At 40.4% G+C, this 19,357-nt stretch overlaps 1 protein-coding gene across 2 annotated transcripts in view; it reads right to left on the bottom strand.

Annotated features, from left to right (window-relative positions):
• LOC311502290 (rho GTPase-activating protein 42-like) overlaps nt 1–19,357 on the bottom strand; it is a 61,546-nt gene that overhangs the window by 17,337 nt on the left and 24,852 nt on the right. Inside the window, exons 4-7 of one of the 2 annotated variants that reach the window (XM_084564454.1) lie at nt 19,115–19,186; nt 854–955; nt 655–711; nt 329–433 (exon numbers count right to left, since the gene is read on the bottom strand). In XM_084564454.1, the coding sequence (XP_084420580.1) occupies nt 329–433; nt 655–711; nt 854–955; nt 19,115–19,186 (336 nt within the window). Of the gene's footprint in view, nt 1–328; nt 434–654; nt 766–853; nt 956–19,114; nt 19,187–19,357 lie in introns of both variants that reach the window. The other variant, XM_084564453.1, reaches the window with a different exon arrangement.

Consider the following 19,357-nt stretch of genomic DNA (forward strand, 5'->3'; position numbering starts at 1 on the left):
CTTAACAGGAAACACACGTAATAAACTGTATTGAAAATTTTGCTTTTAAAAAGTGTCTGCTTTTACAAAAAAATTTCAAAAGTCCTCTGAAAACTTGCCCCAAATGTGGCAACAATGACAGAAATGTTCACAGAATTTTAATTTTAAAGAAATAAAAGAACCATATTATTGAAAACAGAAAGGTTTAGCACTGCCCAATGAATTTTGCAGTCTGAAAATAATAAATTAAGGACTGCACATTCACATCAGTTTAGCTTTAATTTGGATTAAAGATAAATGGGTCTAAGTGTAGTCTGCTGAGAAAGTTTTGCAGTAAACAAACACTTACATTTTGCAGGTTAAACTGAAGCTGCTGTTTGTAGGGTTCGAACTCACTGGCCAGCTCATAGCCCTCGTGGTAAAATGTAAACAACCCTTGCAGGAAGGCTAATAACTGAAGAGCAGAGGGAGGAAATCACATGGAAAATACTAGCAGGGGTCTCATAATGAGATCGTCACAAAAGAATGATTGTCAGTCATCTGCACAATCAAGGAAGTGGGCTTTACAGATATCTAGTACACTGCGAATGTGAAATTTGAATGCTAGGAACAAAAATACACACTTTAATTGTGATAAAGTTGTCTATAATAAACAATTATGTAATGTGAACTCACCGGCTCAACAAATTCAAACTTCTTTCTCTCTTGCACTTCTTGGATCTTGAAGACATACTGCAGAGATGCATCATAAAACACCTGCCTGTCTTTGCTCATCTGTGAGTCAGCCTGCACATATCGTACACTAGTTAACGCTATCCAAAATGTTTGGTTAGGATGTTGTTGTGGGTTTAAAAGAACCCCAAGAACAGTTTACCTCATTCAGCTGGGATTCCTTCTTCTTAGAGGACAGGCTGAGGTGTTTCTCCAGCACAGAGTAGTACCTTTCTGTCTCCTTGTCAAACTTCTTCTTTCCCTCCTGAGGAAGACATGGATGACGAGAGGACATCAGCAATAAATTAAAACAACTTTTTCTAAAATTTTCTAACAAAGGTCTGTCAATTCAAACAAGGACAGAATGTCACTCTTTAATATTATAATCTTTCTAGTCATGTATACCCCATTAAGTAGGGGTGAAATGTTTAAAAAAGTATCCACATTTTTTATATATGTACTTTTATGTTATACCAGACCTTAAAAGTCCAGTGTGAAGGATTAAGGGGACTCTAATAGAAATATTATTTGTTAGCTTAGATGGAAACTTTCATATCTATATATGTCATGTTTCTACAGTAGCCCACAACTAAACAAAAACTTTCCTCTAGACAAGGCCTTCCACATTTTTATGTTAAATCAATGACTAAAGTTCTTCTACATAATTAGAAAGTAAGGTATTTTATTTATTTTTCTATCTCGTGTGTACGTCCTTCAAACAGTATGCCGCTGCAACACTACACATTACCCCACTGTGGGATAAATAAAGGAACATCTTATCTTATCTTATCTAATATTTTCCGTCACTGACCGTTTTTTTAAAACTGTCATGGAAAAATCTGAAGGCTATCTGTCATTTTGACAGATTGCAATTCACACCCCTGACCACTTGGTGGCAAGTGAGGTCATTAATTGGCTCTTGTCTGTAATCACAGTTTGCATTCCAAACATCGCAGAACATTTGTCAGTGTACGATTTCCTGGTACACCGATTACACTGATGCACAAGTCAGAGCTCGGCTAACAACTTCCAAAACGGAGGAATTGGATGAAAGCACGTTGCTAGGACTGAGGGAAGGGAATTTTAATTTTCTTTTAAAAAAAGCATTTTGTGCAAATTGTGCAAAAAAAAAAAAAAAAAAAAAAGTTTGCATACCACCGAAGCACTTCAACCCTACGGTGCCATCTAAGAGCTCTTAGCGCTAGCAATCCCGGTCCGAGTAAGGACCTAGTATACATATTCAATGGTACGGACAAGACTGTCATCAGTCCAAACTTTTTTCTTTTTTTTTTTTTTTTTTACCATTCAAAGTCAATACTGTTCTGAAAAAGTACTTAAAGCACTTAAAATGGCACTTTAACTCAGGGTGTGTTTGGTTTTGGCCAGGGATATTTTCTTTCTTTTCCTACTGAAATGCAATTAAATGCATTTTTCCAGACATTAAAAGAATTTGAGTTTACAATATTCATGTCTGAATATGGTAGCCATGTCTGTGTCTATTATCTGATTCAGCCGTCCACTAAAATCCATTTAAATTAAAAAATGTTGCTTTTTGGGCCAAATATTGTTCCGCGATTAAAATGAGATTAATCGAGATTAATTAATTAGTCTGTAAGTCTGTAATTAATTATATTTTTTTTTTTTGGGCCCCACCCCTAATTTTTAGCTAAATCGTTTAATTTCATTGTTCATACACGATATTGCCAAAAGTATTCGCTCATCTGCCTTTACACGTATATGAATTTAAGTGACATCCCATTCTTAATCCATAGGGTTAAATATGACGTTGGCCCACCCTTTGCAGCTGTAACAGTTTCAAATCTTCTGGGAAGGCTTTCCACGAGGTTTAGGAGTGTGTTTATGGGAATTTTTGACCATTCTTCCAGAAGCACATTTGTGAGGTCAGACACTGATGTAGGATGCTCGCAGTCTTCGGTTTAATTCATCCTAAAGGTGTTCTATCGGGTTGAGATCAGGACTCTGTGCCGGCCAGTCAAGTTCTTCCACACCAAACTTGCTCATCCATGTCTTATAGACCTTGCTTTGTGCACTGGTGCGCAGTCATGTTGGAAGAAGAAGGTGCCATCCCCAAACTGTTCCCACAAAGTTAGGAGCATGGAATTGTCCAAAATCTCTTGGTACGCTGAAGCATTCAGAGTTCCATTCACTGGAACTAAGGGACCAAGCCCAGCTCCTGAAAAACAACCCCACTTCACACTCGCATGTGCATTATGCAGTCAGACAAGTACGCGTCTCCACTGCTCTAGAGTCCAGTGGCGGCGTACTTTACACCACTGCCTACAATGCTTTGCATTGTACTTGGTGATGTATGGCTTGGATGCAGCTGCTCGGCCATGGAAATCCATTCCATGAAGCTCTCTCTATGCACTGTTCTTGAGCTAATCTGAAGGCCACATGAAGTTTGGAGGTCTGTAGGCAGCGATTGACAGAAAGTTGGCGCACTATGCGCCTCAGCATCCGCTGACCCCGCTCTGTCATTTTACGTAGCCTGCCACTTTGTGGCTGAGTTGCTGTCGTTCCCAATTGCTTACACTTTGTTATAATACCACTGACTGTTGACGCTGGAATATTTAGTAGCAAGGAAATTTCATGATTGGACTTGTTGGCATCCTATCACAGTACCATGCTGGAATTCACTGAGCTCCTGAGAGCAACCCATTCATTCACAAACGTTTGTAGAAGCAATCTGCATGCCTTGGTGCTTGATTTTCTACACCTGAATTCAATTATTTGGATGGGTGAGTGAATACTTTTGGCAATATAGTGTATGTAGCTACTAGGGCCACAGACAAAAAGTTAGCCTACATATATTCATCTGCTTGATGTGTGTATCCACGGTGTGGATTCTATGTTCAGCTAGTTTGGACTGAATATTAATTAAAAATGAATGAAAATTAAATGCTATTGAATATGTCATTATTTTTATTTTCAAAAGTCAGAATGTCAAATGTCAAAATGACAGACAACAAAAAAGTCTAGTGCAACCTCTACTTATCACTTAATACATACAATGCAAGAAAGTCCTTAAAAAATATAGTAAAAAACCGTCAAATAGCAACGGTAAAAAACTGTAAAGTAAATACGGTGAATTCCTATAAATAAAGAAACAGTATATAACTTTAAATTTTACGGGAAAACTACATAAAAAAACACAAGATTTTACTGTGATTCTTGTTTATGTTTGGAAAACTGATGGTAAGATACTGTAAATTCAAAAGTGGGTAATTACCCTAAAATGTACAGTATCATTCATTCATTCATTCATCTTCTATACCCGTTTAGTCCTGTTAAGGGTCACGGGGGTCTGCTGGAGCCTATCCCAGCTGTCATCGGGTGAGAGGCAGGGGTACACCCTGGACAGGTCGCCAGTCCATCGCAGGGCTAACACAGAGACAGACAACCATTCACACTCACACGCACACCTACGGCCAATTTAGAATCACCAATTAACCTAACCAGCATGTCTTTGGATGATGGGAGGAAGCCGGAGTACCCGGAGAGAACCCACGCAGACACAGGGAGAACATGCAAACTCCACACAGAAAGGCCAGCCGGCCATGGATTCAAACCGGTAACCTTCTTGCTGTGAGGCATCAGTGCTAACCACCTCGCCACTGTGCCGCCCTCATGTACAGTATCATTCCGTATAAATTACAGAATTTGCTGACGCGTACATTTAAATTTACAGTTTAAAACCGTTAGCCATTCAGCAAAAACATACCGTAATTTCTACAGAGACGAGATGTGAAAAATATGGTCCAATATTGTTTATTTCAAAGAAAACCATATTTTTAAAAAGATATAATTTAGGTTACTGTTACTTACTATGTTAATGGAGGATGAATCTATGAATTCACCCTACATTGTATTGGCTAGCCAATACAAATTTAACATTAAAGCTGCTTTGCAGCAGTGGTCGGGGCCATGCAGTTTTGGACAAAGTTAGGCAATTTTGATTAACAAGAGACAAAATAGGGAGACACCAAGAAGATCAGCATTACAATGTTTATCTGACCTTAGCTAAGGCTTGAATTCACAATCTCTGATATCAAGAACCATCCTCTAAGTCATTGAGCTAACTGGCTGGACACGAGAGGTGGTGTGTGGCTTCACAAATCGCCCGGCAGCAGTTGTCAAGGCAGATTTCAAAAAATTTCAAAAATTCTGTTATTGAGCAAAAATTGTGGAACAAGCAAGGTTTAATATTTTTTTTTTTTTTTAAAAGAATACAGTGATGGTCTTCATAATTTACTGTACAAAAGTTTCTCAAGTACTGTGGCTACATTTTGGTGAAAGTTGCAAAACTACAGCATGTACAGGTGGTTTGTTAGGAATGTTCAAATTTTTAAAAGTTTAGAACCCCCCATGAGGAATATTGACATGTGCTTGGAGTTGAGTAAATCTGGTAAGTTTGGTGAATTTACATGCATGGGAAGTAGGATTTCCTAGGAAGAAGAGGAAGAACTGGAGAGAGCAGCTGAGCGCCATTGCTGAATTACTAAAACAAGCAACTGGGGGAATGACATTCAACTGAGACTGGTAAAGCAGGAATCAAACCCATGTCCTCAAAAACAGTAAACCAGTGCTTTGACCACTCAGCTACAAAGAGCCCAGATGAAACAGTTCCACACTTTCATCAACCAAAGACTGATGAATGATCAGTGTCAAGACGGGAAAGCTGTAATAGCTCATCTAAAGGATCATATTGCGGAAGGGCATGCTGTAAGTTGTCCGATGACAGGATGTACAAATGTTTTCAAAGTAAAATCTACATTTACTGCCCATATGTCACGAAAACACAGAGATTTTGCAGACAGCTGTATCTGTGTGCCATACAGAAATTCAGCTTCCCAGTCATCATCTGCTCCAACCGATTTGGTTGACTTTGGCCCTCAAGTGTATGAGGCGGGTGCGGAGACAAGCGTGGATGAAAGTGAAATAAAAATATGGATATGTCACAAGATTTCTATGACCTTTTTCTACGAAAGGTCTCTTTATTAGGGCCCGAGCAACAAAGTGCAGGGGCCCAACAGGGCCATGTAACGGAGTTGCAAGGACCCTATTGTTTTCGTACTGTTTCTTCTTATTATTATTATTTGGTGTCTTTTTAAAATGAAAATGACCTCTAAACATGCACGAAAAGTCCTGCAAATTTGCAGAAAGATTCGTTTGCCTGAAAACTTTAATGTATCAGGGCCTCGAGCATGGGCGTGGCAAAATGGCTCTGTAGCGCCATCTACGGACCATCTACATACCATCTACATACCAGCCCCTGAAGCCCGTTGCGTCTAAAAATCTGGAAATATGTCACATATATGTAACATCCCAGGACGCACAAAAAAGTCAGTTGTAGCCATATTCTAAACCCAACAGGAAGTCTGCTATTTTGATTAAAACAGTGAAAGTTGGACAAAAAATGGTGTTGGTAGAGTTTGTAAATCAGGCATTAACCTTATCAGATTGACTTCAAAATGTGGAAATAGGTTGTTGAAAGCCAGGGGAACGATTCTGACGGGGGTTTATTGACTTTTCGTCGAAGTGGCGTGGGTCTTCTGGCCCCTGAAAGTTTCATGACGCGCCATGAAACAGGAAGTTGCATTAAATGTGCTTTAATTCAGTCCAAAGTGCATCAAACTTAACAGTATTGTTATTGGTCCCTAACTGAACACATCCATATGTCAATATTCATACAATTATTGTAGCGCCACCTATTGTGAATAGGAAATGTCTGATTTTGCTGGTGTCTGTTGTATGAGCTGCTGTTCCTGTCAGGATGTTTGGATTCTCTTCAAATTTTGTCAGGACATACCTATGGTCATCGTGATCACTCAAAATTGTGAGTTTTCGTTAAACTTTGGGCCTGTCATGGTAGTGAAAGTAAAATTACAAAGTAAAAATTTTCACCGTCTCCCTGATTCCATCATTATGCACGTAGTGTGCTACTTTGTCCAGCAGATGGAGCCAAAGCATTTCTCTCTGGTGGCTGGCTGCTAGTGTGTGTGTGTGTGTGTGTGTTGGTTAAACTTTTAATGATTGGTGATGCTGTTTTAACATACTTTGATGCCACAGAGACAATAATTATACAATTGTTTGTTGATGCCACAGAGAGAATACATTCAAAACAGCCATCTGTCACAGATGATTTGCTCTGACAAATATTGAATTGCATTGACTGTGCATCGTGCCACGGTGCATTGTTACTCCACTGTATCCCCTGAGAACTGCAGTGACCCCGTCCTTGCCGGTCGCCGACGGGCGTGGGGTGCGAGGGCCCGTTCAACGCTGCTTGCAGCTTTAATTCTATTTGAAATTGCAGGGGCAGTTTCTACTGCCTGCTTCGACTATTCAAATCATTATAGAGGAATTGCAGAACATACACGAGTTGGGTCAGACACACAGTTTGAGTAAACTGACATCACTGCTAAAAAATGACACATCATTATCAGATGAGGAAATCAACAAAGTTTGTGAGTCTGTCAGACAATCAGATCTGTTCTCTGCATGTCATATGGGGCCAATGAGGACTGCATATTCAAGAGCTCAAACTTTCAAAAAACAGTTCAAATACGTGGAGCCTAAGAAAGTGTATTTAGGAAAAAATGAGAACAGGACAGATAGGTTTGCCTATTATGTGCCTGTGAGAGAGACTTTAAAGCATTTGTTAGAGTCTGATCTGTGGCAGAAATCAGGGGAACACTCAGCTGAGTCTCCCTCAGATGTTCTTAGTGACATTAATGATGGACAAATGTTCAAATCAAATGATTTCTTTGTTAAAAATCCATCATGTCTCAAGCTATTACTATACCAGGACGCCTTTAAAGTTGTTAACCGTTTAGGCTCTGCAAGGACGAGACACAAGGTATTAGCTGTCTATGCATCAGTCGCTAACTTGCCTCTTCATGTACGGTCAGATACAGACCACATGGTTCTTGTGTTATTATGCAGAGAGAAAGATTTCAAAGAATTTGGGCATGCAAAGGTTTTCTCTGAATTACTGACAGACTTGAAGGAATTGGAGAAGAATGGGATAGTAGTATCAGATGAAACAGTTATCAAAGGGACTGTAGTGACTTGTTCTTATCAAAATAAAAAAACAACAAAACGAACCTAAGCCACTGAGGGGCTGCTGTACCGGTACTTGGAGTAGTTGACGCGTCGTCTTCCGGGTCCAATGAATGAATTAAACATATGAGCGTCGTATGCGGTCACCAACTGTTTATTCCCAGTTTGCGCCCTTTAACAAATAAGTGACCTCAGCCGAACTGTACACAGTTTGTAACTTTTTTTTTTTTTTTTTTTTAATATTTTTTTTGTGGGCTTTTGTTGCCTTTATGATAGACAGCTGAAGGTGGACAGGAAAGGGGGGCAGAGAGAGAGAGGGGATGACACGCAGCAAAGAGCCACAGGTCGGACTCGAACCCTGGGCTGCTGCATCGAGGACTCAGCCTCGGCACATGGGTCGCCAGCTCTACCCACTGAGCTATCCCAGCGACCCCACAGTTTGTAACTTGAGTGTAAAATCAAAACCAAAGCTCACACGTTTGTCACAACGCAAAAACAAAAAACAACGACGACGATGACGGTCAAAAACTGTGTGCTTCCACAGTCAGCAGCACACCTGCTGAGTAATTACCTGCTGGTCTATTAAACAATTTCCTGCACACACAGTACACAGCGCCACCTACTGTGGCTTACAGGCATTACACAAAATATAAACAAATACACACATAAACCAAAAAAATGGCTCTAACACACTAGTCCCTAATTGTAAATGGCGGCTGACATTACAATTCCCTTCAACTTAAATTACAGAGCCATAACACCAATAATACACACTATATAAGTCACTATAAATGTCAACACTAACAACTTGCAGCTTCCTGTAATAGGCATAGCTTAGTGACAGGTCTTTCAACCTTCATACCTCTAGAGGCATAATCAGCAGGGTTGTCTTTGGTATTGTTATACCTCCACTGAGAGACATGAGTTGCATCTCTGATGGTTGACACCTGATTCGCCACAAATGTGTGGAAACGTCTGTCCTCATTTCTTATATACTTGAGTACTGAAGTACTGTCTGTCCAGAAAGTTGACTGATCCAATGGCAGCGCCAACTCTGCTCTCAACATCTGATCCACTCGAACGGCAAGGACAGCAGCTGTAAGCTCCAGACGAGGAATGGTTATCTGTTTCAGGGGAGTGACTCTTGCTTTTCCCAGCAGTAAGGAGACATGGACCTGGCTCTTGCTGTTTTCAATTCTGAGGTAAGTGACAGTACCAAATCCAATCTTCACTGGCATCAGAGAAGTTGTGCAGCTGTGCTTTAATGGGTTGTCCAAAGTGTTTGGGCTTAATGCATCTTTCAACTTTGAATGAAGCCAACCTTTTCAGATCCTCTAGCCATCCTGTCCCTGTCCACTGATGGCTAATGTCTGTAGGTATGTTGTCATCCATCTGAGGGCAAGCTCTTCAAACAGTCATCAACATAAAAGTTTTGCCTGACCGTTTTCACCACTTCTGATGAAAAGTGAGCATGATTGTCTTCTGCTGTCTTCCTGAGTGCATAACTGGCACAACTTGGAGATGAGACGGCACCAAACAAATGAACTGTCATCCGATATTCCACAATCTGTTGGCTCACTTTACCATCAGGCCACCACAAGAAGCGAAGGAAGTCCTTATCCTCTTCAGCCACTTTAACCTGGTAGAACATAGACTGAATGTCTCCCATGAACGCTACTGGCTCCTGTCTGAATCTGACAAAGACTCCTAGAAGTGAACTGGTCAGGTTTGGGCCTTGAAGAAGCTGGCTGTTGAGTGAGGCTCCTTTAAACTCAGCTGAACAGTCAAACACAATGCACAAAGTACCTTTTCTGGGATGACGCACACTATGATGGGGAATATACCAAACCTTTCCAATTTCTCCATCCAGTTGATGTTGAGGCACTTTCTCTGCATAGCCTTTCCTTATAACATCAGTGAAGAAATTGGTGTATTCCTGGTGAAACAGTTCATCTTTTCTGAACTTACTCTTTAATCCCAGCAGCCTTTGCTTGATCATGGAAAGATTATTGGGAAGAGTGAGCTGTTCTTTTCTGAAGGGCATTTTCATACTGCAATGGCCATCCTGAAGCTGTGCTGACTCATCCATAATCTTTAAAAATCTGATGTCTTCTCTTGACATCCCTTTTTCCTCTGTACTTCTTTCATTAAAGTCATGATTGTATTGGTTGTTCAATATCTGCTCCAGCTTACACACTGAAATCCTACTGACGGCAGCCACTGAGAACCCCATTTCAAGTTTGTCGTTTTCTCCGTCTCGAAGGGGACCATTAACTACCCAACCAAGTACAGTTCTTACTGCCTACGGGCCATTCCCTTGGCTGTTGACAACTTCCCAGGGTTCCAATACCTTAGGGACGTTGGTACCAATCAACATGTCAACATTGGCATCTATGCAGGGAATCTGGATTTCAGAGAGGTACGGCCACTGTGACAGCTCTTCCTGTGAGACGATGTTGTTAGGTATGCTATCCTCCCTTCCGGCCTCTGTATGACCACAAGTTTCTGTAGAAGGTGGTTTGACATGTCGTGGTTCTTTAGAGTGTTCACCTTCTATGCTGGTTCTTGGCCTTTCTGAAATATGAAGCACCGTAGGATGATTCTGACCACATTCTTTGCAAGTTAGGCGCCTGTCGCAATCCTTGCTCATGTGTCCACTACACAGGCAGCCAAAACACATCCTTTTCTCCTTCAGAAAGATAATTTTGTCCCGATGCTTCTTCCCTTTCTGCTTTGGACACTCCTCCAATGTGTGAGACTGGGAACAACAGACACATGCATTTTTAGACCTTTCCATTGAGTCCTGCTTCTTTGGGATTGAGCATGAACCTTTGGTTGTGTCAACAACAGTAACTGCAGTGGCAAAACTGTCACCCCTGACTCTGCTAAACTTGGACTGAGACTTGAACCTGTTGACACTCTTTGATGCAGGTGAACCACTTGTCCTGTCCTGGATGTCCCCAAAGAGTGGATCAGAAATGATCTTAACTTGACGTTCAATGAATGAAACAAGATCTTTAAAGCAAGCTCTGCGATTATACCTCTCCAAGACTTCATGTGCCTTTGTCCTCCATTTTTCTCTGAATTTAAATGGCAACTTTGTCATGATTGCTCTCATGTTGGTTGGCATGTCTAGTTCTTGCATACACAAAATATAAACAAATACACACATAAACCAAAAAAATGGCTCTAACAGGGACCTTGTATTGCATTGTGGGAGATAATTTGGGCTCACATTGTACTGGAGACTTCTCTGAAAATTTTAGTCGCTCAGAATACTTCTGTAGGTACTGCCTAATAACACGATCTCAATTTCAGGGTGATCCCAATCTGTGTGGACCCGCACGTACACCTGAGAACTACGCTTCTGCTATTGATCACCTCCAAACAGCCCATCTGGTACTCCAGATGTGGAAGGAATAAAATTCATGTCTGTATTCAATTCTTTGGAGCACTTTAATCTCTGTCAGCCAGGGTTACCACCTTGTCTAGGACATGACATCTTTGAGGGCATTTTGTCTTACGATGTTGCACTGTATCTCAAATATTTCATAAAGAAAACGGCAATTACTCTACTTTGAATCGGCGCATTGAACAATTCAAATACTGTGACTCTGATGCCTCCACAAAGCCATGTGAGGTCAGCCCTCAAGCAGCTAAACTGTCAGGACAGGCTGTACAAAACTGGAATTTTCTAAGGCTGCTCTCATAATTGGCGACAGAGTAAAAGACACCACAGATGATGTCTGGCAGTTGACAATGCAGCTGAAAGACATTGTGGAGATGGTATGTGCACAGAAAATCTCTGTGCCTCAGGTTGCTTATCTTGATATTCTTATTCAAGAATATTTACAGTCACGAAAATAACCCTGAAAGTAACCTGAAACCAAAACACTATTATTTGCGTCATTACCCAGATCTCATTCTGAAATTTGGCCCTTTAATCAGGCTATGGACAATGCGCTTCGAAAGTAAGCACAGTTACTTCAAGAGATGTGCTAGAAATTTAAAAAACTTTAAAAACCTTTGCCATACGCTCTCTGAAAGACATCCGATGTTTCAGGCTTATCTTTCAGCAGGAACAATGGGTTGAGCCATTATGCAAGTTAAAGATAATTCTCCATTTTTCTCAGTACTGTACAGCAAAGCCATTCAAGACGCAGTCAGACAATTTGATTTCACTGACACCAACACAAAGGTCACGGTTGAAATTGTGTATAAGGGAACATCGTATAAGAAGGGACAGTTCCTTATCTCAGGGAGCATTGACTCCATGGAGTTTGGAGAACTAATGCTTATTTTGATAAAAAATGACACTGTTTATTTTCTGGTGTCGGTGTGTGTAGCAGAATTCCGTCCCGAGTACCATGTGTACTCGATTAGGAAAGACAATGAAATGATGAAATGTCTGAATATCAGTGACTTAATTGATTTCTGTCCGTTGCCATCCTACAGTAAAGAAGGATACCAAATGGTTCCATTAAAACACTGTGTGCTGTCACACTAAAGGATGTCTATGTCTGCTAACATTCTGGAGCTAATTGAGCTTTATTCGTTTTTTTTATACTCGGAAATGGATGATGCACATAACAGCATCATACGCAGTGCCATTACCAGAGTGTTGCCACAACTCCCAGCTTCAATTGTGGATATTTTAGAGGAAACCCTACAATCATTGGGGGTAGAGACAAATGAGTATTTTACCTTCATCCGGGAAAGTCATCTGTCAGTACTCAGAGCAGTTGAGGCAAGGCAATTGGTTGCTGCCTGGAAACAAACCAGTAAGTACATTTCGACAAAATTTACCTTTTATTATAGCCAAGTACAAAACATTGTTCAGCACATTTTGTAAATTAAATTAGTTTTGTTTTACAGCACAGAACACTGAAATCCAGAGTCAGCCAACAATATCCTCTCCATCTTCCTCATCATCCTCCACATTCTCCACTTCCCCTTCTCCCAGCCACCTGAGTGCTGGTCCAGACTGGACGGACCACTTTGAGATTCCGTGGAAACATTTTCCAGAAGAACTGATCCAGTGTTTCGAGAGGGAGAAAAGGCCAAAGCCACAGTTACGCAGAGAAATGATTCAGATTGTAGTGTCAGAGATGATTAAAGTATGCCCATCTCCAACAATCAGCACCTCTGTAGAAGTTGCCAAAAAAATGGTTGGAAAGTATCCAAAGTCACTAGAAGATGTAATTGAAGGTGGTGTGGTGGGAGCAGGCTATCACTCCATTGTTAAACAGTTACAAACCAGGGTTGAAAATGTAAAGCGGTCCTCAACACCGATGATGAAACGTAGAAAGGGGTCAGGTGATAACACGGACGAGATCCCAACTGAAAAAAGGGCAGCAGTACAGGATACTTATGGCTGCGTGAAATGGGATATGAAGTTCCTTCCAGTTCGTGAGACACCAGAAACCCAGCAACAGAAGAAAGATGAAATGAATGTCCTTAATGAACAGCTCAACTTCAGTCCTGATGAGGTAAAAAGTCTTATGAAGAGCACTTACTACACCCAACGGAAATAAATAAATAAATAAATAAAGGGACAGATATACAAACCCTCTTGGCGGAGTGGCCTTTCCTGTTCCAAGAGATTGGAATGGCAGTGCACTTTGAGGAGCTAACTGGAGTACCACTGAAGGAAACTTTCCTCAGTAATGTAGAAAAAAAGGGAGAGCACCTTCTGAACTTCATGAGAAGCTGTGCAGACAAGAGCAAAAGAATACTGCACCTTGTCACGAACCTGAAAATTTTGAAAGGACAAAAGGAGGATGGCTGCTCAGAGGATCTTTACTCCTTCTCCTCTGCTATTTTGATGAGAAAGAAGATAACCTCTTTCATTATGTGGAAGAAACATGTCATGTGGAAAGCCTGCCAGTCACACCATGCATAATTGTGTGTGGTAAGCTGATATTGAGTTTGACCAAAAGAAACTAAGGTAAATGTGATATGGAGTGCACTGTCATGTTTGTTTGTTTGTTTGTTTTTTACTTTATTTTTCAGTTTTCAGGTTCTACTTTATACTCACTAAACCAAAAATACAAAACAAAACAAACCAAGAAAAAAGGAGATGATAGGACACATACTTATACTTGGGGAAAAAAATAAAAAAATGAAGCTAAATATGATATGGAATTCATTGTCCACTTTTGGATGGTAATGGCTGGTGTGCTATTGATTATTTTCTACTTCTGTCTTCTTTGCAGGAAACTCCTGCTACGCTGCAAAGCTGTACATGCTGAGTGTTGACCAAACGGTAGTGAATTACCAAATCCCCACCTTTATGTCTGCCATTTGTTTGATGCTCGGAAGCTACTACTGCCTCAACATTCACTATCCTGTGGAACTGAGCTCCACGCTTGAATTCCTTCAGAGGTAAGAGGAAAAAGTACACGCACACACATATTTAGAACACACCACTGTATTCAGATGAGTGGTTGGTTATAATGTCTTGTGTTCATAAAGGTGTTTCTTCAGTATCAACCCGGAGAAGGGCACAAAAGTGGAAAAAAGGAAAAACAAGAAGCAACTTTCAGTGAACCCTCGAGTCCTCACGCTCATTGCTGATCTTTCCAATCACGAGTGGAGAGAGACATGTTAAAGATTGACTTGATCAACTGAACTGCTAATGGGGAAATATTATGCTTTCTATTATGGTACATTATGTATGTGTACATATTTTCACCATTTTGGATGTTCATATTAAACATTACCGAGCGGATGTCAGCCCATTTTTATATATGTTCACACACTCTGTACACAGCGCTGCCCCCATCTGCCTCAGTTGGCCTTGGCTCTGGCACTGCTCAGAACTTCTTTCCCAGTATCTGCATGTGATTTAGTTTGTCTCTGAGGAAGTGCTTAGTGGTTTTAGAGGCAAACAAAATATTTTGCCTTTACTGTCTTTTGTTTATTTGGGGAGTTGTTTGTTGTTCTTTGGCTAATAATTACTTGAGAAATGGGGTCAAAGTAACAACATTTGTCATTATTAATACTGTCATTATTTTCATGTTTTTGCAGGCTGTTGTTTTTGACAGACAACTTGAGGGAGGCCTGATTTTAATTTCATAATTATAAGAAATGGCAAACAGTGATTTACTGTAAGTTCACAGACAGTTTTCCAATTGACCTTTGGCTAAACCCCACCCTAGAATGTAGATTGACCAATCACAGCCAAGAGAGCTCCCACAGGGGTCCGACACTTTTTCACAGCGCTCCATTGACTTTAACGCAGGCGTCTCATATTTTCGGTCTCGGCAGGCTATACTGTCGGTATATATCCAGCATCCAGGGTATGGATAAGCCCAATGATGTGCGCGCAAAACCCTGTGGAGCTAACCAAAACATCACCGTTACAGCTTAAGTTGCATAGTTGTTGATACGCTAGCACACGCTGAAGAAATACAACGCATACGTGTGTAACGTTAGTCCGTTTGCTTCGTAATAACGATTATAGAAGTGAATAGAGACGTACCCAGCTTTGCATGAACAGTGTTGCTCCTTGATATTGATACCAGAGCCTTATAGATAACCAGAAAACCACAGCCCAGAAGAGAATGTCGGACGTAGCAACAGTAACCAAGGGGGGCGGGGCTTAGCCAAAGGTCAATTTTGTTTTAACTTTTTCTTAATGCCAAGAAAAGCTTTTGTATTGGATTTGGTCATTGATTCTTTAGAATGACTCTGTTATACTGACATGGAATGTGCAGCGTTTCTTGATTATCTGTGCTTTAAGTGAATAAAACAGTCTGTGAAGAACATTTGAGCTTTTGTTCCAGTGCTATTGTGACACTTTAGTAGGCTGAATGCCGTTGACATCACTAAGATCCAGAATCTCCTTCAAGATAAGTAAACTGAACAGATATCCAATAGATCATTTGAACGCAGTAAGAGTAAATGTTAAGAATACATCTAAAAGTTCATAAAATTTAAGGTTTGGTTCATATCATGGTTTTTGGTTTGTTTTGGTCTTTGTTTTGTACAGGAGGGGAAGGAGGCATTATCAAATCTAATATGCTTTATTTGACCACAAATTAACTATTTGCCTTAACACAAATCTGGCCTAGAACACAAAGAACATGTTACTGCCACCTGTTGGACATGTGCACATGCTGGGCGTAGGGTTGTGCACACCAAGTGTGAACTGAACTTGTGAGCAATCACCACTGATACCACCACAGACAGGTCCGGAGCAGGAGGACCCACAAGAGGTACTTTGCAAATGTGTGAGTGCTGTATATTATTGTTGTTGTTGTTATTATTATTCTGATGTTACTGTTGCAAATACAAATTTATTTGTACCTGCAGGAAAATTCAATTTTCAGCTCATCAACCATTTTGCAGAAGACTTAAAAAGCCTGATGCCTGAAGGTACAAAGGATCCTCTATATATCTGTCCTGCAGTGAAGAGAGAGGAGCCGTCCACCACTGCTCTTTTCTTGGTCCATCAAGGCGTTTGTTATGAAGTGGATGATCCGAGTTGTTCAGAATGGTCTACCATCTTCAGTGTGTATCTCTCCACCACATCCCTCAGTGAGTCCATCAGGTAAACATGATTGAAGTCTCCAGATATTATTAGAAGTGTCTCAGGATGTTTAGTCTGTATCCTAGCAGCGACCTCAAAGAGAACTTCACATGGAACTTCAGCAGTAGTCACTGGTGGGATGTAAACAAGTGTTGTCTACTTTCTGAGTCTTCACCATTATTTCTAGGTCATCACTGTTGTTTGGCAGAGAGTTGGTGGTGGTGGTGGTAGTAGTAGTAGCAATCGTCAAAGTGGTAATGTTTTTTTTGTTTGCGTTTTTTTTTTATTTTACAGTTGTACTTTTTTCCAGACTGCAGAGAGATTCTTGTCTGATGTCAGTAAACACATGATGACAATTGTTGAGTCTTCAGGCAGAAATGATGACAACACCTGTTCAAAGTTCCAGTTGCCTAATCATCATACTGTACGATGCCAGTGAGACTCCTACCTGCCTTCAGTCAAGTCTGGACCCAATGACTTGGACACCACTCTTGTAAAGTCTAATTAGAGGTAAGTGGTGCTACAGCTGATAGGGTTGGCCAGTGTCCAGTTTTTTCCAGTTGTTTTTGCCCAACTGTTAGTGAGGAAGGAGTTGTACCAATGAATGAGACATGGATTTATCTGTAAGTGGTGCATTTTTCTGTTTTGATTGTATGAAATACTTAGGAAAAGTCAATAAACAGTGCATTGGCACAGGGTTTGCTTTTGATGGGGGGATATTGCATTCATAATTGGCAATTTATTGATATGTATTTTGGTATGTCATCAGTTCAATTTTTCACCACCTTCATTTATTTGGCCGCTTACTGAGTGTTGCAGACATGGTGATTGATTGCTGAGTATATGCTGTGTTTAAGGTTGCAAAGTCAACAGTGGTGAAACAAACAGTGATGATGGCTTACTACTTAAGTGTGTCCATTTCTGCTTTCCACCCTGATGTTATAGAGGTGACCTGCAGAACTATATTCTGGAGTGCTGGTTCTAACTGTAGCTCACTGGATCCAAGTAAAACCAAAAACAGAAGGCTGACTTTATCTCTGTGTAGTCATCATGCTCAAACACTGTATCAGTCTAACTCTTGCATTGTTTCTGTTTTCTGGCTGCAGGGATGACTGTACCGAGTCCACAGTGAAGAACTGATGGACAACATGTGACTCTTCCATCAGAACTGGTGACTGGTGAATGCTTGAAGTACCAGTTTCTTGAACATCATCATATCCATGTGAGACTATCCCATGTTCAGTGCCATCTTTAGTCAAGTCTGGGCTCGGTGGCGTATTACTCATGACCAAACCAGGTCAAGTAGCTTATTTTTTCATGTTTATTCATGGGCTATCTGTCATATGGACATATGCTGCTTTGTGAGTACACTGGATAAGATGGATTGGTTCAATCTGTTTTTCAGAGTGGTAAAAGCAAAAAACACTTTCTTCAGGTTTATTGATGATAGCCTGTACAATGGACTTTACTTGTTATTTAGTTTATAATCACTATGGGGTTTTAGGCTGTTGCTGATTGTAATATCTGTGCCAACCAACTGTAATTCCTCATGTGCTGTACTGTATTTTTTTTTACAATGAAATTCTGTCAACCGCAGCTGCCATAAAATACTGTAATATATCATACAGATTTGTGCTGTGTTTATTCCTGAGACTGACTTCTGACTTCTACTTTTACAGAAAATTGTCGGCATCAGGTTTATGTTATAACTACTATTTTTCCAGCAAAATACCATAAATACATAACAGTTTTGTGCTGCAAAATTTACAGTTGCTAAATCAGGATACCGTAATGTCCTCTACATTGTCACCGTAATTTTGACAGTGAATTTCTGGCAACCACAGCTGCCAGTATTTCACCGTAAATTTGAACTAGCTACGGTAAAATACCGTACTAAATTATACAGTTATTACCATGTTTATCACGGAAACAGACCGTTCCTTTGACAGGAAATTACCATAAACAGGTTTACATTATAACTGTTATTATTGCAGCAAACTACCGTAAATACATAACAGTTGTGGACTGCAAAATTTACGGTTGCCAAAATGGTATACCGTAATATCCTCTACATTGTAACTGTAATTTTGACGGTGATTTTCTGGCAACCACAGCTGCCAGTATTTCACCGTAAATTCTACACATTTTTTTTTACAGTGTAGGCATCATATTCTAGTATATACAACATAGTCAGCAGCGCTCACATGTATTGATGTTCAGTTGAATACAACCCAATAAGCAAATGAATAAAAGCGCAAAGCAGCCGCAGGTCCTTACTATGTCAACTGCTCTTTCTTGCTCAACAACATCTGAGTAAGGATGTGCTGCTCACACACTCCTGCTATATTCTTCAGGCTGAGGAGCTGCCTCCATCGACACTTAGCGGAGGTGTAATTTGACTTTTAGACCCATTCAATTTTCTTAAAACCCTGTATGACACTGCTATTCATATCCTTATTTCAGCCTGAGAATAGAAAAAACTAGATGAGATGAATTATACAACTTGAGAGACAGCTGCTGAAAACCAGACACCAGACTCACTTTATACTGCCTCTATGAGTTCAACTATTGCTCTGTCTGTGACGCGCTCCCTATTTTCCCTCCCGTTCCCATGACCTTGTTACTAACACTGGACTGTGGTCCATCGTTTATCTGAACAAAATGGATTCTCCGATGCTGACTATGAGCCTGACTGGGACCAGACAAGAGCAGTGGGATCTGTCCGAACAGCACGAGAGTATTTCTAATGAACATGCATGTTCATAATCCACTACGCTTTTAAGTTATCATTTAGTACTGCAAAAATACCTTAACAGCTCCAATCTGTTCCTTTCGAAACTTCTCAAGCGGTGAGATCAAAACATCATCTGCATTCTGGATCTGGGAGAGAGGGGAAAAAAATCACAACTGTCAGCTCAGTGTGTTGCAACAATAAACAATAACATCACGATCAAATGTTTCACTGTTCAGTTACTTTTCCATGAGGGTCGAAGCAGTGACTTTGACGTTTTACTTAAAATAGGCTTTGTTAAATATCCTTTGATGGCTTTG

The sequence above is a fragment of the Chelon labrosus genome (genome assembly GCF_963514085.1).
Source record: "Chelon labrosus genome assembly, chromosome: 17".
In the NCBI taxonomy this organism is placed as follows: domain Eukaryota; kingdom Metazoa; phylum Chordata; class Actinopteri; order Mugiliformes; family Mugilidae; genus Chelon; species Chelon labrosus.